Here is a 27,637-nt window from a genome sequence, read left to right as displayed (position 1 = left end):
TTGCGGGCTTCTTGGAGAATCTGGCATTCTAAAAGCGTGACCGTCTCTCCTGTGCTCCCCTTCCTATGTGGTATTATACACCCAGAGACCGCCTCCACCCAGAGCTCAGCCAGTGGCAGCATCTCGTGTAAACCCCTTCAGACAGGAAGGGAACTCTGGGAAGCAACTCAGTGTCTCCTTGCCCACACAACAGAAGAAGTGCATTTAACCTATATAAAAAAAAAAAAAATCAGTCATGAGGGCTGGAGAGATGGCTTAGCAGTTAAGGCGCTTGCCTGTGAAGGCTAAGGACCCAGATTCGATCCCCCCATTACCCACATAAGCCAGATGCACAAGGTGGCGCATGCATGCAACTGGAGTTCATTTGCAGTGGCTGGAGGTTCTGGTGTGCCCATTTTGTCTGTATTCTCTCCTCTCTCTCTCTACTTCTTTCTCTATCTCTCTCTCTAATAAAATAAATAAATAAAGCATTTTTTAAAAAACCAGTCATGAAAAACCAACAAGGCAGGACATATGTTAACATTTCAATTCAAGAAGATTCCAAACAACCCTTTTATTGGTTTTAAGGCAGCAAGGGATATCTTCTGGCCCACATGCCTTTCTGGCCAAGCAAGGAAAAGTCAGGGCAAGGGGAAATCAAGGCAAGGGAAGGAGTGGCCACTGGGGAAGTCAGCCAGAGCACACTTCCCCACACGCCAGCCCTCCAATGCCATCTTAATGCACTTGGGTTGAAAAGCCAGTGTGCCCTGGGGCCCTGTCCCATGGCAGCTGCCAGGAAGTTCTTCCTGGCTCAGGGCCCTGCTCAGCCTGCCTTCCCTCCAGCCAGGCTCTCCCAGGGGCAGATGACCTCCTTCTCTGTGGTCCGGTCACCAGACTCCCCGGTTCCAGTGTCGTCCGAGTCCATCAGGCAGGACCCGCTGTCCGTAGGCACATCCATCTTAATCTGGAAGAAGCTTCAGGCACAATCAGAAAGCAAGTGACGAAAGGGTGGGAAGGCAGCGGAACCCTGCTCACCGGGGACACTGACCCCAAGTGACATGGACAGCCATTGGCTCTGGGCATCGGTTTTATTGGGAACTCGTGTTTTTCTGCTGAATTAAACATGATTCCAAACATATTTCATGTTCATTTTCAATCTTTATGGCTTGGGGGAATTCAGAATGCCCCTGTAGAACATCCCAGTGTGTAATCCTCAGCCCCCTTCAGCTGCCTCATGTGGCCACTGGGAAGGGGGACTTGCTAAAGCCCGAGGCCCACATAACAAGTGGTGCCGTGGGCCAGCTGGGAAGAATCAACAGACACACTGGGTCCTCACCCCTGCCCAGAGGCAACAGTCAGCTTCCCTACTCCTCCTCCAAACTGCACAGGCAGGAAGGGGCCAGCAGCGTCTGTCACCCCCCCCCCTCGCCCCCACACACACACTATCCTGGTAGAGGCCATGCTCCTTGGGTCTCCATGGCAACCTAAGACTTCTGTCTATCACTTCCCTCTAAGGGCAGGCAGCATCAACCACGGGAGCATGTTAATTGGTTTTGAGGTGCCCCTGACTATCACCTCCAAAACCCAGTAACGATGAGGCTGGTTCTCGGCTTCACACTGTCTCTAACTTTGCTTTCTGCCATGCATCCAGCACTACCAAAGACTCCACCAAGCCTCCACTCTGCCTGCAGTGGCTGCCTCCCGGCTCTTGGGCTCTCTGATGTCAGCCTTGCAGGACCACCCGAAATGGAGTTGACAGGGGCTACAGCTCAGGTGGCGGTCAGACACACAGCCCACTGGCCAGGGCAAGCGTCCCTGTGAGGCCCTCTTAGACAGGGACAGGTGGATGCAGGAGGCTGGGAGAGATGGATATCCAGGGGGACAGAGGGGACCAGGACACCTAAGGGAGTAGAGGGGCAGGAGACCCTGGGACCCCCGCCTTAGGGTTTCGTCTCCTGTGTTGACCCCCTGTGGACCTGCAGAGTTGCCGTGGACACGAGGAAGAATGGGCAGAGCTTTTGAAGGCTTTCCAGCTGCCTAGTGACATGATCCGCTGACTGTGGTACTGGCTCTCCTCTATTCTCCTGCTGCCCTGCCTCGGTTCCTCATCTCCCGAGCACGATAATGCCTTGGAGTCAGCGTCCACACCCTCAGCCACACAATACACAAAATACACATGCACCCACCACCACCACCACCACCACCACCAGCAGCAGCAACAGCCCCTTCCTTCTTACTTCGCTACTTTCTTGGCTTTCAGCCGTGGCAGCTGCTGGCCCACATCCCCCAAGGGCTGGACCTTCCCGTGGGAAACAGCCGGGCACTTGGGTGAAAGTCGGGCGAAGACCGGGGAAGCCAGGCATCCTCGTCTCAGAAACCGGCCGAGAGACAGGGCCGCGCGGGGCTTGGCCCGGGCCCTGGGCTGGCTCCGGGGCTCGGGGGGCTCTAGGGAGGCCTCGCTGCTATCGCTGGTCACCAGAGGCCCACAGTGGCCACCAGACCAGCTGGTTTCGCCCTTGGGCTCCAGGCTGGAGGAGCTCTCCAAGGCCACTCGGATGGGCGAGGGGCAGATGGCGATGCTGGGCCGCCGGATGAAGCGGCTGGGCGAGGGGAAGGGCCTCCGGGGGGAGCGGCAAGATGGGGAGAAGGGGCCTGAAGGAGAAGGGGGCACACAGGTCCCGGTGTACACGGCCAGGTGGGGGCTGGGAGCCAAGTGCTGGCCTGGCTGTAGAGAAGGAAAAAAGGGAAAAATTCAGCAGTGAGTCATGTGACCCTGTCTGCCAGGACGCTGGGACTAAGTCAGTCTCCTTCCAACAGCAAGGGGGCAGGTCTAGTCTGGCTGCCTCCAGGGGAGGGACTGAGAAGCGAGCCCAGAGCCCACCTACGACTCCAGCACAGCCTCACAGAGACCTTCTGCCAGGCCTCATCTGTCCCTACGAGCACCCATGTCAAGACATTGGTACCCAAGACAGACTGACCTTCCAGTGCTGAAATGTGACCATGCTGAGCTCAACTACCCCTAAGCCCTTTCCCGATGAGCTACGCCTTCTACTCACCCTGCCACCACGTCACCTTTGCTCCATCGGTGGCCTCGGCCTGAGCATTGGGTAATTTAACTCTATTTTGTTAATGTGTATGTGTGTATCAAACCCAGGATCTTGCTCACACTGGGCCACACTCCCAATGCCTAAAGGCATTAAACAGTAACAGCAATGGAAGGGGCAAGGAGTGCAGCTGGAGGGCTGGAGAGATGACTTAGCCATTTAAGATGCTTGCCTGCAAAGCCAAAGGACCCAGGTTCGATTCCCCAGTACCCACGTAAAGTCAGATGTACAATGTGGTGCATGCATCTGGAGTTTGTTTCCAGTGGCCCTCATGTGCCCATTGTTCTTCTCTCTCTCTCTCTCTCTCTCTCTCTCTCTCTCTCTCTCTCTCTCTCTCTCTTTCTTTCTCTCTCTCAAAAATAAATATTTTTTAAAGTACAACTTGAGATGAGTGTGGTAGCGCATGCCTTTAATCCCAGCAGGAGGATCACTGTGAGTTCAAGGTCACCCTGAGACTACGTAGTGAGTTTCTAGGTCAGCCTGGGCTACAATGAGACCCTACCTGGAACCCCCTTCAAAAAAAAAAAAAGTACAACTTGAACCCTGGCTGAGCCTCTGGGCCTGAGACCACACTTTATCTTGACCCCTACCCATGTCCACCCACATAACACCCTAAGAGGTCCAGCCCCAGCATGTGCCCAGGCTTCCCCTGGGGTAAGTGGGCCAGGGAGGCTGGGAAGAAAGGCTGGGTATGGAAGCTGGGTGGCATGCAAGGTGAAAGTAGGCAACTTTGAGGTAATCCCACCGGTGAAGAGGAAGGATCTCTTCCTCTCAGCCACCACAGCCCCGCAGTGCCAGGCAGGATCAGGAGACTGGAGGGCTTTGCCGAAGCCAAGCAAGGCAGTGAAAGTTGCCATCGCCACTGAGGCGCTTTCCTAGGACCTCTTTCTTTCCTCTGCAGGACACATGGGTTGCTAAGTCCCTGGTACTGACCGGCTGCGGTCCCATGCCAATCAAAGCCTGGCACGGAGAGAGGTCCTGAAGTGAGAAGGATGGCATCTTAGGAACAGCTGCTGCGAGAGAGACCTGGAAGTGACTGCAGTGAGGAACAGACTCTCTTGGAAACAGCCATATGGATGTCCCATGCAGTGGTCCCCCGGGGCCAGCGCAGCCCCGAGGTGAGGTCTTAGGAGGTGGCCGACTTCTGAGAAATGAAGCCCACATGGTCTCAAGGTCATTCAAGTGGGCCTGGCCCTACCTAAAGTCGGGTTTATCCAAGAACAGCTTTTGGAGGCAGAGAAAGACCAGAGGTCACAGAGGGCTGAGAGAGATGCAGTGTCTCCGTCCTCTCCCACCTGTTTGCCAAAGTTCAAACCAGATCCTGTTCTGAACCAGCAACAGGGCTGTTACTCCACCGCACATATTCCTGCAGGCCAGGAACCAGAGCCAAGCCCCAGGCTTGGGACCACTGGATTATTATACTAATGGTCATTAAGATGCAGTGACATGGACTTGGGATGCAGGTTGGATGGCAGAATGCTTTTCTAGTATGCATGAAGCCCTGGGTTTGATTCCTTGTGGTGGTGCATTTCTGTAATCCCAACATTATCCTTGGGTATATGCAAGTTCTAAGTCAGCCTGAGATGCATGAGTTCCTCTCTTTAAAAAAGAAAAAGTGCAGGCTTAGCTGTTAAGGCACTTGCCTGCAAAGCCAAAGAACCCAGGTTTGATTCCCCAGGACCCATGTAAGTCAGATGCACAAGGGGCACAGGCATATAGAGTTGGTTTACAATGACTAGAGGCCCTGGTGCTCCCATTCTCTCTCTCTCTCACTTTGTCTCTCTCTTTCTCTCTCTCTCTTCTGCCTCTTTCTCACTCTCTCTCAAATAAATAAATAAATAAATAAAAATATTTTTAAGTGCAGTGATAGCTTAGCAACCGTGAGGTTGTGCGCTGAGAGCCTTGCTCATAACCGTGACTGTACTTTCTCCCAAGAGCCACTCAATGAGGCAGCTATTAAGATCCATTCAATTCCAGGTCAGCATGGGCTAGAGTGAGACCCTACCTTGAAAAACAAAGCAAATAAACAACAACAACAAAACGCTCTACTTTAAGCATTCAGCACTAAAAGGCAACTCTGTCCCACCTTCCAAGCTTCAGGGACCATTACCCGGAGAGGTGCCTGGAAACAATGTAAGCACCAGAGGAGTGTGAAAAGTGCTTTGGAACAGTGTTTTCCAGACTCAAAGTGGCCGTTACATATCACATTCTTGACCTCACAGTGGCTAATGCTACCTACACAAGGCCTGCATATGAGGGGGAAAAAACAATTCCAGATTGAAGACATCAAAATAGAAGAGGGACCAGTTGGAAAGAAGGGGCTCAGTGGAGGGGGTCAGGAGAGCGGAGGGAGGACGTATGATGAGGGTGCATTGTGTATTTGTATGGAGGTTGTCAATAGAAAAGCTTTTAAAACATCTCCATTTTACAAATGAGGAAGGTTATCTTTGAGAAGACAGAGACTGGAAACAGCGGAGCAGACCTGGGAACCAGCTTCAGTGATCCCAGGGTCCGGGTCAGTAGGCGCTGCCTGGCTGCGTCAAGGTGGCGCCACAGAGCCCGCAGGGCGCCCACGGCACAGGCGGGCCCTGGCCCTGCCCATCCCGGGAGGAGACTGTCACCGGGTCTCCTCGAGGGAAGTGTGTTCTCATGGGCGACCCCAAATTATTCTGCCCATAAACTTGAGGAGCTCTGCAGTCAGGGAGGTGGGTCTCCTCCTGGGGAGTCCTCTGCTAAATCTGCCAGGAAGCAAAATTACAGTGGGGGAGAAACCTGGGATCTCACTGAAGATCTTGGGGGACAGCTGAATACTTCTTTTTGTCTTTTTTGCTGTTTTGAAACAAGGTCTCAAGCAGCCCAAGTTGTTTTTGAGCTACTGATTTTCCCATTGCTGCCTCCTAAATGCTGGGGTTACAAGTGTGGGCACCACACCCAGCCTGAGTAATTTATTAAGCATCTCCTTCACATGCTGGTCTATGAATCTCTAACTACTCCAGGTTAGGGAATAGAAAACCGAGGCCCACAGGGGTTCATCATCGTCTCTGGACCTCGTGACTATTAAGTGATGTGGCATATTGAATTCTAATCTCATCTCCAAGATTCTACTGCTCATGAGTGTCACTGTGAACTATATGTATGTGTTGAGGGACGGTTGCTTTCAAGGTCAGAGTATGTGAGAAAGTAGTGACTTTTATGAGGAGAGAGTGCTTTGTGAGTTTGATCTCATTACAGGAGCCTTTGAAATCTAAGAATAAAAGCCTGGTCTTGTGGCAAGGCCTATAACTCCAGCTACTCAGGAAACTAAGGCAAAAAGATCACAAATTCAAAGCCTGCTGTAGACTAACCGTGAGTTCAAGGCCACCCTGGGCAATTTAGGGATACTGTGCTTCAAAATAAAAAGTGAAAATGAGTCTGGAGATATATAGCTCAGCAGCTGAGCACTTGCCTACCATGGGTTTAATCCCCCATACCACAAAAGTAAAATAAATAAAGTAAAAACCCGAGTCTAGAGACCAGGAGCAGAGGTCAGAGAGATGGGAAACATGGCGAGAGTTCAATGAGGAAGAAACGCTCCATTGCTGGCTTTGAGGATAGGCGGCCCATGCCGCAGGCTGAGAGAACAGCTCCCAGGAGCTGAGAGCAGCCTCCTCTCATGGCCAGTGAGGAAGTGGAGTACAAGGCACGGCATCTTACCAACACCTAAACGAGCTTGGAAAAGGGCTCATCTCCAAAGCCTCCAGGTGGCAGCCACGTGAGCCGCGCTGAGTCACTGCATACGAACCCCACCCAGGAAGCTCGCCTGCCAGACGTGCTGTATAGATCTGTGTCTCCCCAACTGACATTCTCGCCTCCAAGGTAGTATTGGGAGATAGGGCCCTGGGGTGGTGATTATCAATGGGATTAGTGAATTTCTACTGTTTACAAGCTATCCAGGTTCTTCTATTTAGCTATAATGGCCTCAAGGGACGAGAACACCAGCCAAGTCCCATGAGCTTGCTGTTTGGGGTCATTTGTTACATACCAATAAAAAAGTCAAGACAGTGGCAATGAGACTCTGAGCCTAGGTTTGTATAACCCCAAGACCCCTGTTGTTCCTACTGACACACGTTGCCATCCTACTGCCTACGAGATTTCAGTAGGACTTGGGGTCCTGGAAAGTGGGCTGAAACTATCTAAATGAGGGGTTCGGCTTCATCAAGAGAGACGGAGAGTTAACAAAGTGGAACCCCTTGAATTCTTAAACTGAATCACACTCCCTCAGAATTGTCACGAATCCCTGCTTATCACTCCACTTTAAAGACAAGACCAAGGACTGGAGAGAGGGTTTAGTGGTTAAGGCACTTGCCTGTGAGGCATAAGGACCCAGGTTCCATCCTCCAGGTTCCATGTAAGGCAGATGCACCTGGAGTACATGTGCAGTGGCTAGAGGCCCTGGTGCACCCATTCTCTCTCTCTCCCTCTCTCTCTCTCCCTCTCTCTCTCTCTCTCTCTCTCTCTCTCTCTTTCTCTCTCTCTCTCCTTCTGTCTCCTTCTGTCTACAATAAATAAATAAATGAACAAGACCAGGGCTCATGGCAATGAAGCAACTTGGCCAAGATCATATAGCCTATTCTACCCCCTCTCCTTCCTCCTCCTCTCCCTCTTTTCCATATACCATTCCCCTCCCAGAACGTTCTTTCCTGCAGGATGGACAAGACAGGTGAGGAGAGTGGCCACTATCCTTCTTCACCTACCTGGCCCGCGGTGGTCCCTTCTCTTGGTCCGGCTGGCGCAGGACCCTGTAGGCAGGATGCTTTCTCTCCCTCCTCTCGCCGAGAGGTCACGAATCCCCACTTTGTTCCCTCCCACAGAGGCGTGGGCTTGTGCTGGGAGCCCCAACCCTCCAGCCCCTGCCCCACGTGCCACGGGTGTGAGACAGCAAAGCGGTGGCAAGACACATGGAGAAGACACACGGCAGGACACAGACAAAGAAGAGCTTGATTCGGTTCTGTTGCATGTGGCCTTTTTATTGTGCGGGGGGCTGAGATGGGGCGGGGGGTGACATGGAGCAGGATCGTCAACGACAGAGCACATTCAGACCGTGTGATGGAAGGCAAAGCTGATGGTGCGTCGACAGAGGCGGTTCCTCCTGCCGTCCTCAGAAACTGGCTGAGAAAGTGGACGACCGGCGGCCCCTGAGCTCCCTCCCCAGGGGCAGAGGGTGAGCAGAGGGACGCCCAGGTTCAGCATGCAGGGGATTCAGCCTCCCTTTGGTCTTTTCTGATTCCTCCCCCCCCCCCTTCAAAAGCAAGGGTGGTTCTCTCTGTTCCTCTCTTCTCACCGTTCCTTCCTCTCCTCTCCCCTCCTCTCCCTTTCTACCCTCGGTCTCCCCTCCCTGCCCCGACCCGAGCTCTCTCTGTCACTGCTGACCTGCAGCGCCTGACTGACTGGACGATTAGCCTGGACCAGCGTCTGAGAACCTTTGTGGAATGTTGACTGGTGTGTCACATAGAAGAAAGACGACTGACCCCTCCAATCACAGAAGCTAGAACTCATGGGTCATGGCAAATTAGAAGATGCCAGAAAGAGCAAGAAAAAAAGAGAGACGGGGAAACAGAAAGGAGAGAAAAAGATTTCCAGCACCTACCTTGAGCCAGACACTCTGCTCTCAATAACTCTTTAAGAGAAATGACAACTTCAGGTAAGTTGAAGGTCGGGAGTCACAGAACTTGTAGATACCAAAACCGGGTCTGCCGGACTCCAAGGTCCACAACCCCGGCCAGCCAAGCCCAGCTGTAGGAATAACTATTCTCAAGTCACATGCCTTCAAGAACCCAAACTCCTAGAAACACAACAGTTTTGTGCATCTGATGATGTTTCAGGACCAGCTCCTTTCAGGACACTGGTCGGGCTGGGAGCTAAAAACAAGTCCCCGAGTTTAGCATGGAAAGCAGTCAGTGCTTTCTGGAAGCCAGCTCCTCTCTCATTCCCACTGAAGCTCCCCAGCAGTTCCCACTAAAACATGCTGGGAATTTCAAGGATTTCTCCAAAAATGCTGCTTAGCTGACTAAGGGACACTATGAAATGAATCAATCTCTCTTTTTCCCATCTTCCAACATATAGAAGATTCTGGAGGGGGGGGTGGATGATATACTTCCCTCTCTTGGCTTGACAACCTTTCTATTCACTCCTTTTTGGCTCAACATTCCACCATCCTTGCCCCACGGGGACTCTCAAGAACATTCTATCTTGCAACCACACTCTCACCAAATGCCTCCAATTCTACTTGATCAGGAAAATGACTTCCCTGTGGGCGACACCCTTCAGAATCCTTCCTCCACTTCAAAACCCCTCTGAGCTGCAACATGAGGGAATGAACTACTCCCCCCAGGACCAGTCTGGACTTCTGCGGGCTTTCTCTAGACGCTCATTCCGCTCTCGGCTCCCCGGGATTGCTCCCTCCCTCGGCAAACACACCCACTTTGCCCTGTGCTTATGTCTCCTCCCAATCTTCTAGGTTAGAACTACAACCTCACCTTCATCCCGAACTTTCTGAAGTGGCCGTCGACATCGCCTACCCTCTTCACCTCCAACACACTCTCCGTTCAGCCCCATAAAAGCTGGCGTCTGCCCCCTGCCATCCTACTGAGTTGTCCCTCAAATGTCCCCAACCCTCACTGCCTTCTCGTCATAAAGCTCCACCGTGTGTTCCCACGGAGGCCAGTGAGGCCCAGCAGGCGCTCGCTTGCCATGGCTGCGCACCTCAAAGACGAGGTGACTCTTAAGGCCACAGCGGAGCAGGAGATAGAGCGGAGTACCAAGCTCTTAGCCTCCACTCAGGCCACTGGCTAGAACGGGTCACTCGACCACCCCTAAAGTGGAAGGGCACTGAGTCTATTTCATGAGCACTGGCTGAGTCTACGTAACTCTACCACGTCCTGATTGTTGAGCGCCTGCTGGTACTCCTCCGTGACCCTTCCTAAGGGCTCGCTGGCCAGTGCTCCCTACTCCCCTTGTGCTTTCAAACTGTGGCCTCTCGGGGCGCGGTAGCACACGCCTGCCGTGCCAGCGCTGTGGCTGAGGCGGGAAGACAGTGGAAGTTCAAAGCCAACCTAGGCTGCATTGCAAGACCCTGTCTCAGAAAAAAAAAAAGATAAAAAATAATAAATAAATAAAGTGAGGTCTCCAAGATTCTTCCTTTGCCTTCGCTTCTCTCCCCGTCTGTCCTCTCTCCTTGAGTTCTCACCCATTTTCACATCTTCCACAATTACTTGTAGGCAAATAAATCCCTCTAAAATTACTGCCTTTCCGTGGCTCAAAATTGCTAAGCTGGCCTTCTTTCTCCAGAGCCTTTCTCTGTCGGCTGCTGTCTGTTTCTCTTGGCTAAAATGTAAGTCTGGTGAAAACAGAGTCTGCTGTTTTGTCCGGTTCTGTTTCCTTCACGTCTGAAGAGGAGTGGTGTACAGATCTCTCTCCAGGAGGCTGGGGGATAGCTCAGTGGCTAAAGGTACTTGCTTGGAAAGCCTGCCGGCTCAAGGTTCAATTCCCCAACCACCCACGTGGAGGTGGACGGGCATTCAATTTGCAATGGCAAGAGATCCTGGCATGCTCACACACACACACACACAAATAAATAATCTCTCTCCAGAAACACAATTGAACTTCCTGTGGGGACCTGGAAGTGGGGAGACAATCTATGTCAAGAAGAACCCTATATCATGCCATAATAGAATTATCAAACCATTTGTTTCTCTTTGACTTAGTAATTGTCAGAAACATCAGACCGAAAGTTAGTATTTTAAAAGTGCACAATGTTCACTTAGGATAACCCAGTCAGCCCAGGTACCCTGTGCACAGATGTATTTTTTAAAAACTGGTTTTCAGGCGAGGTGTGGCAGTACATGCCTTTCATCCCAGCACTCAGGAGGCAGAGGTAGGAGGATGACTGCATGTGTTCTAGGCCACCCTGACACTATACAGTGACTTCCAGGTGAGCCTGGGTTACAGCGAGACCCTTCCTCAAAAAAAAAATGGTGGGCTGGAGAGATGGCTGAGTGGTTAAGCGCTTGCCTATGAAGCCTAAGGACCCTGGTTCAAGGCTCAATTCCCCAGGACCCACCTTAGCCAGATGCACAAGGGGGCGTACACATCTGGAGTTCGTTTGCAGTGGCTGGAAGCCCTGGTGTGCCCATTCTCTCTCTCTCTCTCTCTCTCTCTCTCTCTCTCTCTCTGTCTCTGCCTCTTTCTCTATTTGTCGCTCTCAAATAAATAAATGAAAATAAAAATAAAATAATAAAAAAAATAAAAATAATTTTAAAAAATGGTTTTCAAGCTGGAGAGATGGCTCAGTGGTTAAAGGTGCTTGCTCACAAAGCTTGCAAGGCCAGGGGTTCAATTCCCCAGTACCCACATAAAGCCAAATGCACAAAGTGGTGCAGTGGGTCTGGAGTTCATTTGCAGGAGCAGCAAGAGGCCCTGGTGAGAGTGACCACTTGTATTCAATCTCTCTCTCTCAAATAAATAAATGAAAAAATTTTTAAAATTGGTTTTGTACACATCTTTCTGGAAGCTCCACCTCCACGGTGAGGTTAATTGTATTACACGTCAACTCAAACCCTGGCTGGAGAAGTAGAAGCTCAGCTGCCCGCCGCAGCGCCCGCCTTCTCCTAGGAAACTCTCTAACCTGTGAGGTGCGCTCTCCGTGAGGGCTCCAGGTAGGACCAGCCACTTTTACCCCAACATGGTCCTCCCTTCTGTTTGTGTCACTGTGAGAGTTCGGATAACCCGTTTGTGAGTTATACCACGGTGGCCTCTTTTCTAACCTGTGGCTTCTTGAGAGCCTGGCAGAGGGTCTCAGCAATGTGTCTCCCAGGAGTGGCTCATAGGGCTCCATCTGACACTTCAGAACCCCTGGTCCCCCCGCCCCCGACAGTTACCGCAAAGCCGGGCCCTCTTCCCATGCCTACAAGCTTCTTAGCTTTGGAGGCTCACGGTCTCTGCGTCTTCTTCAGTTGTTTCTCCCCCATCACCCTGTTGCAATCAGATCCTATCTAAACTGCCTCCCGCGTGTCTCATCTCCTTCCTGAGCTGGCTCACACACCTCCTCCTGACCTGCCTCTTGGGGGACACCAGAGCATTAGCCTCTCCGCACATCTTCTCTCCCCAGCTCCTCGCCATCCGCTCCACTGCAGCTTGTCACACACACACACACACACACACACACACACACACACGTGCCACCTGCACGCCCATCCCCCGCGTCAGCTGACCCGATGTGGGCTCTCCTTTTCAGGAGTCTGACAGCCCAGTGGAGGAGAGGTGTGTATGAAATGTGCTGTTTCAACTTCGTGTAGGCTTAGGCATGAGCAAGGCATAAAGAGGGTGTCCAAAGCAGCCAGGGATGAGGTGGGCAGTGTTACCAAGAACCACGACGCTGCCAGGATCTACCTCCTAGCACAACATTGGTCTTGATACCAAAGCCCTTGGCAGAACCCCCTAGACAGATGAAAGGAACCCACCTTCCAGCCCCGCCATCCATGGTACAACCTCAACCTGCTCTGCCAGATCTGCGTCATGCACTTGCCTGGACCAGCAAATGCTTACATAATTAAAGGCACATCCCCAGAGCAGCCTGCTCAGGAGCTCTGGCTGAGGGGCAAGCAGGATGCGGTAAGGACTGACTCTGCCTGCAGGGGGAGCCATTTCCACCCCCACAAGCAGTGTCCGAGACAGCGGCACCTGCCTGGGCTCCGTCCACACAACCTGTGGTATTACACTCCTCAGTCTCTACCTCGTGGCCACCTGGTCCCCTCTTAGACACACCGCAGACACGTCTCCTCAAAGCTTCTCTCGATCTCTCAGGTCAAATAGCTTTCTCCCAGCTCCGGGCTCCTTCTCACTCCCTTGCAAACCTGCCATTGCCATGGAACCAGGAAGACAAGGGACACCCGAGGAGAGCAGACTCATCACATGAACTCTATAGCCTGGCTCTCCGTCCCCAGCTATGTGAGAGAGCCAATCCAAGACCAACAGAGCTACAGAGGCGACCCGATGTGCGTGGAAGACAAACACCTGCTACGGCAGGCCACTCCCATTTGTGGCTCAATACTACGCTAGAGCCGCCTGATGGTTTCATTGTTTTCGTCAGCCTTCGACTATCAGCCCGGTGAGAAAAGAGCAGCGTGTTTTTTGTTCAACAATGCCTTGCACACAGTAGGTGCTGCATAAGACACACAGGGTGAGCGTGCTTGCTCCATACGGCTGGCCTCTTGCCCACCTTCTCGTCCTCTACGTGGTGTGCAGGTGCGTAGAGCAAGCCCGTCTTCAAGAGTCACCTCCTAGCTGTCTCAGGCCAGGCTCTGAGTGGTGCTCTGCCCCTACTTCTGACCACAAATATGGCCTTCCCCATAGCTATAGAGACAGGAAGAGCTAGTATCTAGAAATACTCTTCAATGTATATCCAACGTCCGCCATCGTCCCCATCCCGTGAATGAAAGCAGCAGTGCCTTTGTTCTGTGTGTGTGTGTGTGTGTGTGTGTGTGTGTGTGTGTGGTGCACGTGCACATCACAGATGTGTCCCTTTGTGTCTGGCTTTGTGTGGGTCCTGAGGAATTGACTCCAAGCCAGCAGGCTTTGTAAGCAAGCACCTTCAACCACTGAACCATCTCCCCAGCCCCAGCACCTCTGTTCTCTAGCCACAGAGATAAACCCCAAAGGGTCACTGCCTGCTTTGGCCTGAGTCCTTAGTTCATACAAGCTACTGATTCACACGCTATGCACAAGGGGAGGGGGAATCAGGAAGAAAAGAGGGGCCTGTGGCAAAGAACAAGTTCAACAGAACAGGAATGCCAGCCATGCCTCTCCAGGAAGGAGAGGTGGAGGGTCTGGGGAAGTGCTTCCTTCCGGGGAAGACCTGGGATGAGCTGTGGGGTGGTGGTGGGGAGCTCTCAGGTGCTTTAGAAGCAAAACCTACATTGGAGAGACAGGATGAGGAGCTCCATGGAGCTAACCTAAACAAATGCCCCTTGAGGGTTGTGACGGCTAACCATTATGGTCAACTTGGTGGGATTTAGAATCTCCATAGCAACAAAACGCTGGGCATGTCTGTGAAGGAGTTTCGAGAGTGCCTTATTTAAAGGGAGAAGCCCTGTCCTATGTGGGCCGGGGTCCCCGACCGGATCGAAAGAAGGAAGGGGGCTGAGCACCAGAGTCCATCCCTCTCTGATTCCTGACTACAGATGGAGCACAGCCACCACCACTGCATCCCCAGCTGTGAGCCAAACTACGCGGGCAGAGGGGCACCTTCTCCGGAACCCTCCAAAGTCAGTGGTGCTGCACGGCGCATTGCTTCCCCCCTCGTTCTGGCTACAAGGGAGACAGCAAGACACACGGCCACTACGTCAGATGATGACCTCCCCACCCTCGCAAACCCGCTCTCGAGTCCCGGGACTTTTCCAGGGAAACAGGTTGACCCTACGGTTCTACCCACGGAGGACGGAATCTTCTAGATGCTGATCCTACTTTTCTTGATTTGCCTCTCCCGAGGACATTACCCCCACCCCACCCCCATCTTGGGAATAAGAAATTCATTTAGGAGGAGGGAGCTCTTTTTTGAGTTGGCTCCTACGGTCCAGCTTGCTCATGACCTGGGTGATGTCCACCGTGTTCGCGGCCTCTCGAGCTTTGGCTTCTTCCTCCAGCTGCCTCAGGACGACGGGGCTCGGGCTGGAGCGCAGGTGGCGCCGCATGAAGGGCAGGGTGGAGCTGCAACAGAGGACAGAGGCCCAGCTTAGCGGCGGGAAACCATGCTGCCCGCCCAGAGGCGCTGGCGCTCGCGGTGGGGGCTGCAGCTGGAAGGTCAAAATCCGGGTCTGTTCCCTCACTTTCCCCAGAGAAAGTCACAAGGAGTCCTCAGAGCCAGAGGCAACGGTGGCTCTTTTCTCCTCCTTTGGAGGGTGGGACCAGAATGAGTACCCTGACACCAGATATCAGGTGAGGCCCTGGGAAGGCTCTTTGGGCAATGATGTCAGACACACCCTCTCTGGTGCTTAGAAAGCAATTTGTTGGGCTGCAGAGAGGGCTGGGTGAGTAAGTACACTTCCGGCACCAGCCTCAAGGGCCCAGAAGGGCCTGAGCCACCTGACTGTGAATCTCTAGAACTCACATCAGAACACGTGGGTGTAGACACACACACACACACACCCCTGCACCCCAGTCCTGTGGGGGAGTGGAAACTAGAGAATCACTGGGGTTCATAAGGAGCAGCTCTGGAAATAGGAAGAGACTCCATCACAAGGGAAAACAGGGAGATGAGTGATGGAGAGGGGCGTTTGATGTTTTCCTCTGGCTGTCCCAAGCGAGCACACAGGGCATCAGAAATACACATGTACACACACACACACACACACACACACACACACACACACACACCCATACACACACACACACATACTATACACACGCCAAAACAAAAGAAATCCATTTGTTATCTGGAAGTGTTTGGAAGACGTAGGAGAACACCCGAGGCACCTGCCTTGAGGCCTCACTCAGGTACTTCTGGAAAGCCAACATTTGCGCACTAACAGCAGACTGGACTGCGTGGGCCCCTGGAACCCTCGCTTCTATACCAAAGAGGCAGAGACTGCCCTACCAAGAAGAAATGCCTGGCACTGGGGATCCCACCAGCCCTCTCATGGTAAGACTTGGGCCTCGGGTTTCACTTGCCCTAAGTTATTAAATTCTGATAGACTTTCTTACCTGTGTGAGTCATGGGACAGGTCCATGCCCATTGCAGTCCCCTCCTGAATGCAAGCCAAGCCTCACACTGCACAAAAGCACCCAAACGTGTGGGTCTCGCTCACGGCAGTGGTGACAGCACCCTCAAACGGCAACACCTCACACCAACGACAAATGTGCCACCGGGGTTTCCTGCCACAGTGGGCACCCAGCTGCCCAGGAAGTACCCCATCTGAGTTTTCATGTCCACCACCCACCTTATAAAGTATTTGGAAAGAAATATGAGACCCCACCACCACCGTAGCCTCCTACTCCTGATACTTTCTGGTAGAACTTCTCTGTTAAAGCCCGTTCTTGTGGCTTAGTGAAAACGGTTTCAAGACTTGAGAACATGGCACTCCCCTCCTTACTCCATGAACCTAGAACAGCTCCACAAAGACCTCCTTTCTCTCCTGCTCACAATACGGCCATTTTCCTCAAGAATGAGACCAAATTGCAGAATCTTGCTTAAACTCCTTTGACAATACTCTAGCCCAAGCCTTCTCCCATTCTGAATGGACTAGAGATGTTGCAGGAGCTCAGTGTGGACAGACAGACAGACAGGAGCAGTGTGGTGGAGACAGGACCCTCAGATGGCTATGTTTTGAAAGACATCTGCCAGAGCCCCACGACTTCGTTCAAAATGTGATTTGGTTACTCTTTGTAATCTTTAATCCCTGAAGACTCTCCCTCCCCCGCCAAAGAAAGATTTCAGTTTGCTGTGCACCCCGCCCCCACCAAGAACAGGACGCCATCCACTGTCCCGGAGCTGCTATAAGATGAGGTGACCAACATTTCCAACAAGCAAGAATGATCAAGATAACGGACGTCTACATCATCGTCCTTGGAGGCAGCAAGACACGGCCAACCATGAAGCATTTTCTCCCAGTGTGCAACTGGCCATCTCTCCAGGGTCTTGGAACAACACAAATATGAAGATGAAGTTAAATTCATTCCCCTTCATCAGTTTGGGGCTAGAGAAGTGAGACCATTAAAGAAAACCAGTGACGTTTCCATTTGTAATAAGTATAATTATCAGTCTGATAATCGGAAATCTTTGGGGGCAGAATTAGGGAACAAGGCTTGCTGGAGGGAATTACTGGGGAGATCTTGCTAGAGTAACTTGAAACTGTAATGCACTCATTCACTGAGTGATCCTCCCCAGTTCCCAATACTGCCATTAAGCAAGTATCTCCCCAGTAGCCATTTGGCTAAAAGAGGCCCTCATGCCTCTGTAAACAGCAGGCAGCCAGCGACTGCAGACCACGCCACTTGCCTTCTCTTGGTGGTTTCCTGTGGTTCGATGGCTTTGGCCAGCATTTCCTTATAGATTGGAGATTTCAAATAGCGAGCATAAGAATCCTGGTGGGACAAGAAAAGAAACAATGATTAGGAGAGGGGATGTGTCAGATCAACCAGAGGACACTTGCCACTTCCCTCAGTGGTAGGATGGCGAAGTAAAGAGAATCCATTTTTGTGCAAGGGAGATGTTTAGGGAGGTGTTGACAGCAACAGTTTTCAGGCGTCAGATCCATACCAGCAGAGCCAAGTTCACCCAAGAAATTCAGAAATCCATGTTCTTAGTCCCAACCTAACCATGAAGTCCAGGGATGATAGGAACTCCAAGGTGGAGAAGACCACCCGAGTCTTTAGGATCACAGCCTGTAACCCCCACACCAAAACCCTGCTCCGAGTCATATGTGAGGTGGTGAGGCCAGCAAGAAACGGCATGACGCTGACCTCTTCCACCCCGGGTCTTCTCCCGAGGGAGACAAGTGGCCACCAGTATGAAGTCCACTTCTGAGCCCATAGCACCCATTTCTACCCAGTGCTCAGGACATAAGAGAACACGAGAAAAAAAGAAGACCAAGACTTAGACTGCTCTAGTGTTTGCTGGGACCTGGCGGGTGAGGGATTTGCTGTCAATCTGACTCCTTTTGTGACACCACACTCTCTAGCGTTACATTTGCCCAGGACCACACGGCACAAACCACGAGCTCAGCCTCTGGATCCGTTGGAATCAGGAAAAACCGCAGGCTCCAGAGGATCGCGGTGCTTTCTGAGAACCACGTTCCATTCTTTAACACAAAGACTGCACCCTGTAAGCCTTCCGCAAATGACGGCTGTTAGCTCGATAGCAATTCATTACTAATGTCACTTGTCATCCATAGGTACAAAGAGCTTCTGCAGGTGGTTTCCAAGGTCAGAGGGTCAGGCCCAGAGGACTACCAGCAGAACAGTACCCACGTGTGGTCTCCTTGGCTCGAATCTAGGGACTCTCCAGGTAGCTGGGGGAGGGGGCCTGGCGGAGAGCTCCTGGGCCACTACACATGGTCAGTGCGGACCCCACCTACCTTCTTCATGAGCATGTAAATGTGGGTCTGCGCCGCGTCCAGCACGTAGCGGTGAGGGTGCCTCAGCCCTTTCACTGTGATGTCCATAGTTTTGCCATCTATGTTGATCCACCGCCTCGCACCTGGGGCCAAGAACAGCCTGCAGAGGGAGGAAGACATCTGTCAGAGAGCCATCCCAGTGCACAGGTGCCTGACCGGGAAAGTGGCTGACGTAACAGGCCCAGGATCGCTAGGCGATGCGTAAGAGCTTGAACTTGGCAGAGGCCACTGGTCAAGAGGCCTAGAAGCAGGGAAATGGCCACATAAGCCTTGGGAATGAGAGCCAGAGGGGCTGGGGTCAGCCAGGTGGGTGAGGCCTCCATTATGACAGTGCAGAATCTACTTGTAGTTTAACCTTCTTCCTTACCTGGATTCTAGGACTAACCTGGAACCAGGCAAACCCCTCCACATCAAACCTCTCCTCGCCCATGGCTCAACCAAGACAGGTTGGGTTGGGAATCTCCAGTGCTGAGTAGTAAGGGAAGTAGCTAAAAACCCCAGCACCTAGACATGTGAACATCCAGGCCAGGAGGCCCCAAGGTAATGACACCAAGGAATCTTGTGGTTGCATATAAGATATGGCAAACCTGAAACCGCCTCTGGTTAAACACTGAATTCTGCACTGGAGCTCAGCGCACCTTACATTTGCAAACCGTGAACACATTCCCACGAAAGCAAGAGAATGTCATCACCCATCTCTCCTGGCTTGCTTCAGAGGATCCCCAAACCTCCTATAACATCAGGGAGGCATTTATAGCCTGGCAGGTCCAGTGGCTGATGCTGACCAGAGCCCAGCAAGCCACAAGAGTGTGGGGCCTCCCATTCCATCCATTCCATCCCCACCCACACAGGGAGGCTTGCCACAAGATCCAGCCCATGCTCACTTGTAAATCTCCTCCGCTTTCTCCTTGACCTTGGACTGATCTCCGTACTTGAGGTCCTCACAGGCTTCCCAGAATCCCAGGTTCTCCCCTGTGCAAGGAGCACGGTCCAGGCAGATGAAAGGCGCGCAGGGAGCAAGCATGAGAGAAAGGAGGAAAGAGGAAACAAGGAGGTAAGTCTGGTGGGATCAGCTGCGCTTGGTGAGTACCTTCTCTATGAAACAGACCACAGGGAAGCAGCCATGTCTCACTTCCACGATGCGGGAAAGCAGCGGGGACCAGGTAGCGGCCCGTACTGCAAGCGTCCTCTGCAATAAACGGTGTGCTCAGCTCAGTGTGGGAGCCCTTCTTCCTCCGCCACGCAGGTTGGGGCTCCTACTAACCCGCCCTCGCAGCTTGCCATGACTTTACTCTAGAATTTGCCCACAGAAAATATTTCCCGAATGAAGGCAGGTATGTTGAGGCTCATAAGCCTGCCTGACTCCACATCGGTCTTTCTTCATGGACACTACTTGTGTCCCCACGACTGTGACTTCCGGCCCTCTTGTTGGGCTGTGCGTAGAGACGCCCACCTTCTGTAACCTCCCCCAGGGCGTCCTCTAGCCCAGGGGTCCTGCCTTTACGTCACTCAAGGTGCGCGGAGAGCCCCTGGCCCCAGGGGCATTTGTCACCCCAGAGGCGGAGGGGCTGTGGTCTTTCGGACTGAGGGGGAAAAGCCAGACCATCAAAATCCTTAGTTTCTCCCAAATTCAAGTTCTCTTCCCATGGTCTACAGCACCCAGAGGCTTGGGGAATACTTTGGTACAGGGATCTCAAGTGGTGGGTTTTACCTGGAAAAATAAAGGCGATTGTACCAGCGAGGGCAGGGAGTGGAAGCAAGAGACAGGAAGCTGGGAGCGCCACAAGGCCATGGCGCAGGGAAATGGCAAGAGTAACTCCAGCTGCTTCAGATTGGGAAAGGCTGCGCAATTTCACACTACTTGGCATTGGCCCCGTGACTCTACAGAGATGGAGATTCCTTTGACAAGCCAGTGACTGCCCTCGCTGATCACCACTTAACCTGACATCAAGTACAGTGCATGCCACCATGCCCATAGCAAAAAAAAAAGGGGGAGGGAATCACTAAGAGTTTTAAAATTAATCACAAGAACTAAAATGTGAAAACAACGCAAAATGTCCACAGGTGAAGGAGTGGATAAAATGAAGTGTGGCATACACATGTCATGGGACACCATGCAGCCTTAAAAACAGAGATTCTGACACGATGCTATGTGGATGAACCTCGAGGACATTATTCTAAGTGAAATGAGCCAGGACAGCTAATGTACAATGTCACTTGTATGAGGTACCCAGTAGTCACACTCACAGAGGCAGAAAGGTGGACGCAGAGGGAGGGAGGAATGGGAAGTTAGCATTTGATGGGTACACGGTTTCAGCTTGGGAAGAGGAAAAGGTTCTGCCAGTGGGTGGGGGTGATTTACAAACAGCCATGTGAATGTATTTATTGTCATTGAAGTATGCACTTAAATGGTTAAAATGGTCAATTGTAATATATACATGTATATAATGTTTTACCACAAAAAAAATGAATGTGGTCTGGAAAGATGGTTTAGTGGCTAAGGCACTGGCCTGCAAAGCCTAAAGACCCATGTTCAACTCTCCAGACCCCACATAAGCCAGATACACAGAAGGCAAGTACAAAGTCACACATGTCCACTAGGTGGCGCAAGCATGTAGCGTTTGATTGCAGTGACTGAGGCCCTGGTGCTTCCATTCTCTCTCTCTCATTTCTCACTCTAAAAAATAAAAAAAAAATGTGTACATAAAAGCAAATGCACCAATGCTCACAGCAGTGTGACTCATGATAGCCAGAGGTCAAAACCATTCGGAGGCCCATGAGCTAACGGGTGGATGAACAAATGTTGTTCACTCATACAATGGAATCTGTGCAGCCAAAGAAAGAATGGAGCGGGAATCCGTGTTTCTACGTGGACAAATGCTGAGGACACTATGCTAAGTGATAAGGAGTCACATAACATATAATCCCATTCCTAAGAAATATGTAGAATTGGGCTGAAGAGATGGCTCAGTGGTTGAAGGCCCTTGCTCACAATGCCTGGTGGTTCAGGTTTGATTCCCCTAGTACCCATGTGAAGCCAGAAACACAAGAAGGCATGTGCATTGGGTATCATTTGCACCCATTCTCAATCTCTCTCTCCTTTTTTTTTTTCTCCTATTACAAATTTTTTTTTCAAAATAGCCAAATCCATAAGGATTAAAAATAGATTTGTGATTGCATAGAACTTGGGTTAGGGTTAGGGAAGACAGTGGTGTGTAGCAGATAGGGGATAAGGCAGAATAAAAAAAGACTTCCCTTGGCCGGGTGTGGTGGCATATGCCGTTAATCCCAGCACTTGGGAGGCAGAGGTAGGAGAATCACCGTGAGTTCAAGGCCACCCTGAGACTCCATAGTGAATTCCGGGTCAGCTTGGGCTAGAGTGAGACCCTACCTCGAAAAAAAAAAGGACTTCCCTTTTGTATGTGTGTGCATGATGTGTGTATGTGTGTTCATACGTGTGGGTAATACGCATACAGGCATGTGCACACATGTGGAGGCCGGAGGCTGATGGGTGGATGTCTTCTTCCGTAAGCATTTTACCCGCTGAGCCACCTTAATGCCGAGCCCACAGCGCTTCCCTCAATGACTCCCCACCTTATCTATTGAGGCAGTTGCTCATTGGACCAAGAGCTGGTCACCGATTTGGCTGCCCTAGCTGGCCAGTTTGCTCTAGGGATCCACCTGTCTTTTCCTAGCAGGCACTGGGATTACAGACTCACGCCACTATGCACAGCATTTGCATGGGTGAGGGGTGGGGGGTGGTCCAAACTCAGGCTCTTGGGCAGCAAGTACTTGACTCATTGAACCATCGCCTCGGCCTGAAAGGGATTTCCAATGGGTAAGGGGTTTCCATTCATGGTGTTGAAATTGTTCTAGAAATACAGTGTTGATGGGTTCCCAACTTAGAAGAGAATGACTGAGGACACCCAACACCAATCTCTGGCCTCCACACACATGTGAACGAAGGCATGAGCACCCCACATGTAAGCACACACACATGCTCATTTAAAAGCACATTGAATTGAGCCTGGTGTATTAACAAACCCCAATTCATGATCCCAACTGTGGGAAGTGGCTAAGCAGGACAAGCAGAAGTTGAGGGCCAGCCTGGGCTACACAGAAAGATCTGTCTGAAAACAAAACAAAGACATTGTTTTAAAGGTGGACTCAGTTGTGAGTCTGGATAAATTCTGCTTGCTGTGGTAATATACATCTGGCATCCCAGCACCTGGGATGCAGAAGCAGGAGTATCAGAAGTTCAAGGCCACCCTCCTCAGTTACACCTGGGATGCAGAAGCAGGAGTATCAGAAGTTTAAGGCCACCCTCCTCAGTTACACCTGGGATGCAGAAGCAGGAGTATCAGAAGTTCAAGGCCACCCTCCTCAGTTACACCTGAGATGCAGAAGCAGGAGTATCAGAAGTTTAAGGCCACCCTCCTCAGTTACACCTGGGATGCAGAAGCAGGAGTATCAGAAGTTCAAGGCCACCCTCCTCAGTTACACCTGGGATGCAGAAGCAGGAGTATCAGAAGTTTAAGGCCACCCTCCTCAGTTACACCTGGGATGCAGAAGCAGGAGTATCAGAAGTTTAAGGCCACCCTCCTCAGTTACACCTGGGATGCAGAAGCAGGAGTATCAGAAGTTTAAGGCCACCCTCCTCAGTTACACCTGGGATGCAGAAGCAGGAGTATCAGAAGTTCAAGGCCACCCTCCTCAGTTACACCTGGGATGCAGAAGCAGGAGTATCAGAAGCTCAAGGCCACCCTCCTCAGTTACACCTGGGATGCAGAAGCAGGAGTATCAGAAGTTCAAGGCCACCCTCCTCAGTTACACAGTGAACTTAAGGCCACCCTAGGCTTCTTTCACAGTAAGATAAAATAAGGGAAGGAGGTCACGCTGTGTGCATGGGATGTATCATACCACAATTTTAAATTTTAAATTAGATAAGAAAACCGGTGCCTTCTTTGTGTGGTTCGCAGATGAATCCTCAGGAATCTCATGTGGAGACTATTGATGATACGGCTCAGGGATAGAAGGAAATTTCTGGTTTCTAGCACCAAGGATGAAATAAGCTTGACATGTAATTCACCTGTTGACCACTAGATGGCACCATTTCCATTTAGTCAAGGACACGCACCTGTGGGTTATTCTGTTGATGACAATTAGGCTTGCTTAGAGAGAAAGATTTTCAGAAATTCGTGTTGTAATGTAATATTCTGGACCAGGCAGTCAACAAGACTAAAAATATGTCCAGCACAGTTTGTTTTAGGAGCAAATCCCATAGACACACAGGTTAGGAGAGCAGCTGGGTCTGCGGGGCTGGGGACATCATAAGCAAGCAAATGAATCTTATGAGAGTAAATATTTCAGCAAAGTTTGTGAAGCAAACAAATGTACAATCTAGTGCTATTGGTTTCAATCTGTATTCGTGTCCCCTGATGTTCCTCCATGCAGTGTATTTAAGTCTCGTCCACCCAGAGTTGGGACATACAGTGTGGTTCTGCCACCTCCCTCTAAAACACACCCTCCGGCTAGAGAGATGGGTTTGTGGTTAAGGCGCTTGCTGGCAAATCCAAAGGACCCAGGTTTGATTCCGCAGTACCCACATGCAGCCAAATGCACAAGGTGGTGCATGCATCTGGAGTTTGCTTGCAGTAGCTAGAGGCCCTGGCGCACCCATTCTCTCTATCTGCCTCTCTCTCTCCTCTCTCTCTCTCTCTCTCATATAAATAAATAAATAAATTATTTTTTTAAAAATTCACTCACTTCAAAGGCCCTGAAGAAGCCAAGCAAGAAGTTACCTCTTAGAACCACCTGGGGACTTTCCAAACCCACAGATTCCCACCCAAGTTATTAAAACACCATCTCTAGGGATGGGCCCAGGCAAGCAGGTGTTTTAAGATATTCTCAGGTGCAGGGAAGGGGCAGGAGAGAAGGTTCAGTGGCTAAAGGCACTTGCTTGCAAATCCTCCCAGCCTGGGTTTGATTCCTCAGCACCCACGTAAAGTGGCACATGCATCCAGAACTCATTTGCAGCAGCAAGAGGCCCTGGTGCGCACATGTGCACTCACACACATGCACGTGCACATAAACAAATAAAACTACTTTAATAGACGACATCCTCAAGTGGATTAACTAAAGAAAATCAGGGGCTGGAGAGATGGCTTAGCGGCTAAGCGCTTGCCTGTGAAGCCTAAGGACCCCACTTCGAGGCTCAAGTCTCCAGGACCCACGTTAGCCAGATGCACAAGGGGGCGCACGCATCTGGAGTTCGTTTGCAGTGGCTGGAGGCCCTGGCGCACCCATTCTCTCTCTCTCTCTTTCTCTCTCTCTCTCCCTCTTTCTCTGTCACTCTCAAATAAATAAATAAAAATAAAAACAAAAAATTTAAAAAAAGAAAATCAGGCTGAGAGACAAGGAAGAGGGAACCTTGCTTGTTTTTAACCTTGTCCCCTCAATTTCCCTGAAAAGCTGTCCTTTGAGGCAAGGAGGGTGTGGAGGGAAGGAGCTCTTGGGTGATGGTGTGAGAGCGGTAAAGATGGGTCGGGTTCTGGGAAATGTGAAGAGGGTTAATGCAGATTCTGAGGGTAGATGCAGTTCTCCCCCCAGACTTTGGGGTCTGTGAACCTATGAAAAGAACCGGTCCTGGGCCAGTCCACCTCTTAAGCTGTACGAGGAGGATGCACTGTTTAAAAGCATTAGCAAGTTATGGAAATCGTTGCAGAGAAGCTAGGTTTCTTTTTTTTTAACTAAGTGTAAAATAAAATAAAATAAAATAAAATAAAATAAAATAAAATAAAATAAAATAAAAGGAGACTTACTAAAAGGAAAGTAAACACTACTTTAGAAAGACTCAGGCTGGAGTTATAGCTGGGTTGGCAGCATGCTTATTTAGCATGCATGATGTTCAATCCCAGCGCCATATCCAACCCAGTGTATTGGGGCACATCTACAATCCCAGTATTCAGGAGGTAGAGGCAGGAGGACTACAAGTTAAAGGTCATCCTTGGCAAGTTCGAGGCTAGTCTGAGTACATGAGACACTGTCTTGAAAAAAAAAAAAAAAGCCTGACGTGGTGGCGCACGCCTTTAATCCCATCACTCGGGAGGCAGAGGTAGGAGAACCGCCGTGAGTTCGAGGCCACCCTGAGACTACATAGTGAATTTCAGGTCAGCCTGAGCTAGAGTGATACTCTACCTTGAAAAACCAAAAAAATAAATAAGATAAAATAAAAAGACTTACCGCTGAACTCTTTCTTGAGAAAGTACTGGAAGCTCTGTCGACCCTTGGGGTCTCGAATCAACTCACTGAAGTTGAAGGCCCACCGTTCCACCCGCATCTTGGTTGGGATCTCCACCCTGCAAGGACAATGACATAAAAGCGTCACTCCGTGCTCAGTGGTGGCCTAAGCGGCCGGGAGGCGGGGGGGGGGGGGGGGGGGGGGGGGGGGGGGAGCCCAAGACTCCACCCACTTTTGCTTAGACACATAATGCAAGAAGACACTTTCTAGAAAGAGGTAGCCATAGATAAGTTCCCTGGGCTCACACCCAGGAGACAGCCTCCCAGGCCTGAGGGATCACCACATACCCAGGTCTGCTCTAGTAGCCTTCCGAGAAATGGAACTGAACCCAAAAACTACCTAGTGAAGAGTCAGGCTGCCAGCCCCCGGCCGGAGAGAAGTTGACAGCAGAGCGGGTGGGAGAGGCTGTGATCCCAGCCACCAGTCGGCCCCTGACACCCACTGTGCCTTCCCTTTTACCCTGAACATACAAGAGGGTTTGCAGCAGCATTATTCATGAGAGGTAAAGGGCAGAGATAGAGTCTAGGCGATGGTTCCGTGGGTAAGAGCGCTTGCCTTACGAGCATGAAGGCCCGAGAGAGCCAGAGCCAGGGTTTGACCCGCAGCACCCACACAAAAATGCCAGGCATGGCCGCGCACGACTGTCACGCCAGCCCCGGGGGAGGAGCGCAGAGATGAAAACCGCTGGAGCTCACTGCTCAGCCAACCTGACCAAAAGCGGCAGCTCCAGGTTCCGAGAGAGACTGTGTCTCCAGGGAACACTGAAGACAAATAACCTAGCCTTCTCCTCTGGCCTCCGCACGCACGCCAGCAGGACGCACGCATCTGCACACGCGCGTGCATGCACTAATGCACACACCACACGGCCACTGCTGCCGCCGCCGCTCACAGAGAGGCAAAAAAGTAAGGCAGAAACACCCAAGTGACCTTTGACAGAGGAAACAGATGTAGCACAGCCACACGATGAACATTCCCAACCATAACCGGACATGAAGTCCTCGTTCACAGTACATGAACACGCTTGAAAAGTTACATTGCATGAGACACGGCTCATGCCAAAACAGCACCTATTGTATACTTTCGTCTACAGGAAAGACCCAGAATAGGTAAAACATAGAGGTGGGAAGTAGATGGACGTGTGGTGGCCCAGGGCAGGGGTCTGAGAGGCCAAGTTCACAAGCTCATCCGGCCTTCCCGGCGGCAAACGACAAGGCAGCCTGTCCAAATGAGGTAGAAGGAGACCAGAGCCCCGGGCCGCACACGCGCCACGGCACGCGGGCGCACACGCGTAGCTTTGCCGACAACATGGAACGGGATGCTTTAAGGGGGTCAGCTGTACGGTATATGGATTACAAGTCAATAAAAAGGGAGCAAACGCTCCCCTTAAAAGTAACAGTACATCATTTAAATACATACAATTTGGCATTTAAATCCCAGAACTGGGTGTCATCTGTTATCCAGGGGTTGCTAGGGAGGCAGCCAGACATGATGGCGTCGTTGGACAAGAACTGCTCGCTGTACTTGACAATCCTGAAAAGCAGATGGAAAAAGGGTTTCCTGGAAGCTCAGCACCAGCCGCTACAGCAATGCGCAGGTTCCTCGGACGGGCGCGCTCTCCTTCCCAGAATCGGTTTAGTCACGTGCTCACTACCGTCCCTGGAAAATGTCCTAGTAGCGCCCAGCGTTGGCAAGGGTTTGGCGAGCTCTGTCCTACTCTGCTTGTGAAACAGAGTGTGGTCTCTCAATCCAGTCCCGTTGCCAACTCTCTGTCCCAAGGTCAAACTATGGCTTCTCCACACCTCCTGAAGGGATTTTCGAATGCAGGTCTGGCTCTGTTTCCCCATGTCTTGGCTCCCATCTTAGAAGTTCAAGGTTGCCAAGGATTTGCTGAAGCTCTGCTTTCCTGTTATCTCTGTGGCAAAATAATGCCCAAGTTTGGGAATTTAAATCTACTATACAAAACCTTTCACCTAGCTGAAGTGTGACCCCAAAAATCCACCATCCAAGACAAAAACAAATTCTCTCCAGTGAAGCCAGACTTGACATATTTCCTGATATCTTAGAAATAGAAAAAGCCGGGCTGGAGGGGAGGAATGGCTTAGCAGTTA

General features: G+C 51.2%; 1 protein-coding gene across 2 annotated transcripts in view; it reads right to left on the bottom strand.

The window, feature by feature from the left end:
• Nucleotides 1-522: 522 nt before the first annotated feature.
• Nucleotides 523-27,637, bottom strand: part of Rgs9 (regulator of G protein signaling 9) — an 82,606-nt gene continuing 55,491 nt past the window's right edge. Inside the window, exons 12-19 of one of the 2 annotated variants that reach the window (XM_004655138.3) lie at nt 26,946-27,059; nt 25,472-25,587; nt 19,114-19,201; nt 18,191-18,329; nt 17,113-17,198; nt 14,708-14,825; nt 2,217-2,704; nt 523-953 (exon numbers count right to left, since the gene is read on the bottom strand). In XM_004655138.3, the coding sequence (XP_004655195.2) occupies nt 803-953; nt 2,217-2,704; nt 14,708-14,825; nt 17,113-17,198; nt 18,191-18,329; nt 19,114-19,201; nt 25,472-25,587; nt 26,946-27,059 (1,300 nt within the window). In that variant the 3' untranslated portion in view covers nt 523-802. The remainder of the gene's footprint in view (nt 954-2,216; nt 2,705-14,707; nt 14,826-17,112; nt 17,199-18,190; nt 18,330-19,113; nt 19,202-25,471; nt 25,588-26,945; nt 27,060-27,637) is intronic. The other variant, XM_045158975.1, reaches the window with a different exon arrangement.

This window comes from Jaculus jaculus, chromosome 9, assembly GCF_020740685.1.
Source record: "Jaculus jaculus isolate mJacJac1 chromosome 9, mJacJac1.mat.Y.cur, whole genome shotgun sequence".
Lineage (NCBI taxonomy): Eukaryota > Metazoa > Chordata > Mammalia > Rodentia > Dipodidae > Jaculus > Jaculus jaculus.
This window is presented reverse-complemented; position numbering and strand designations above follow the sequence as displayed.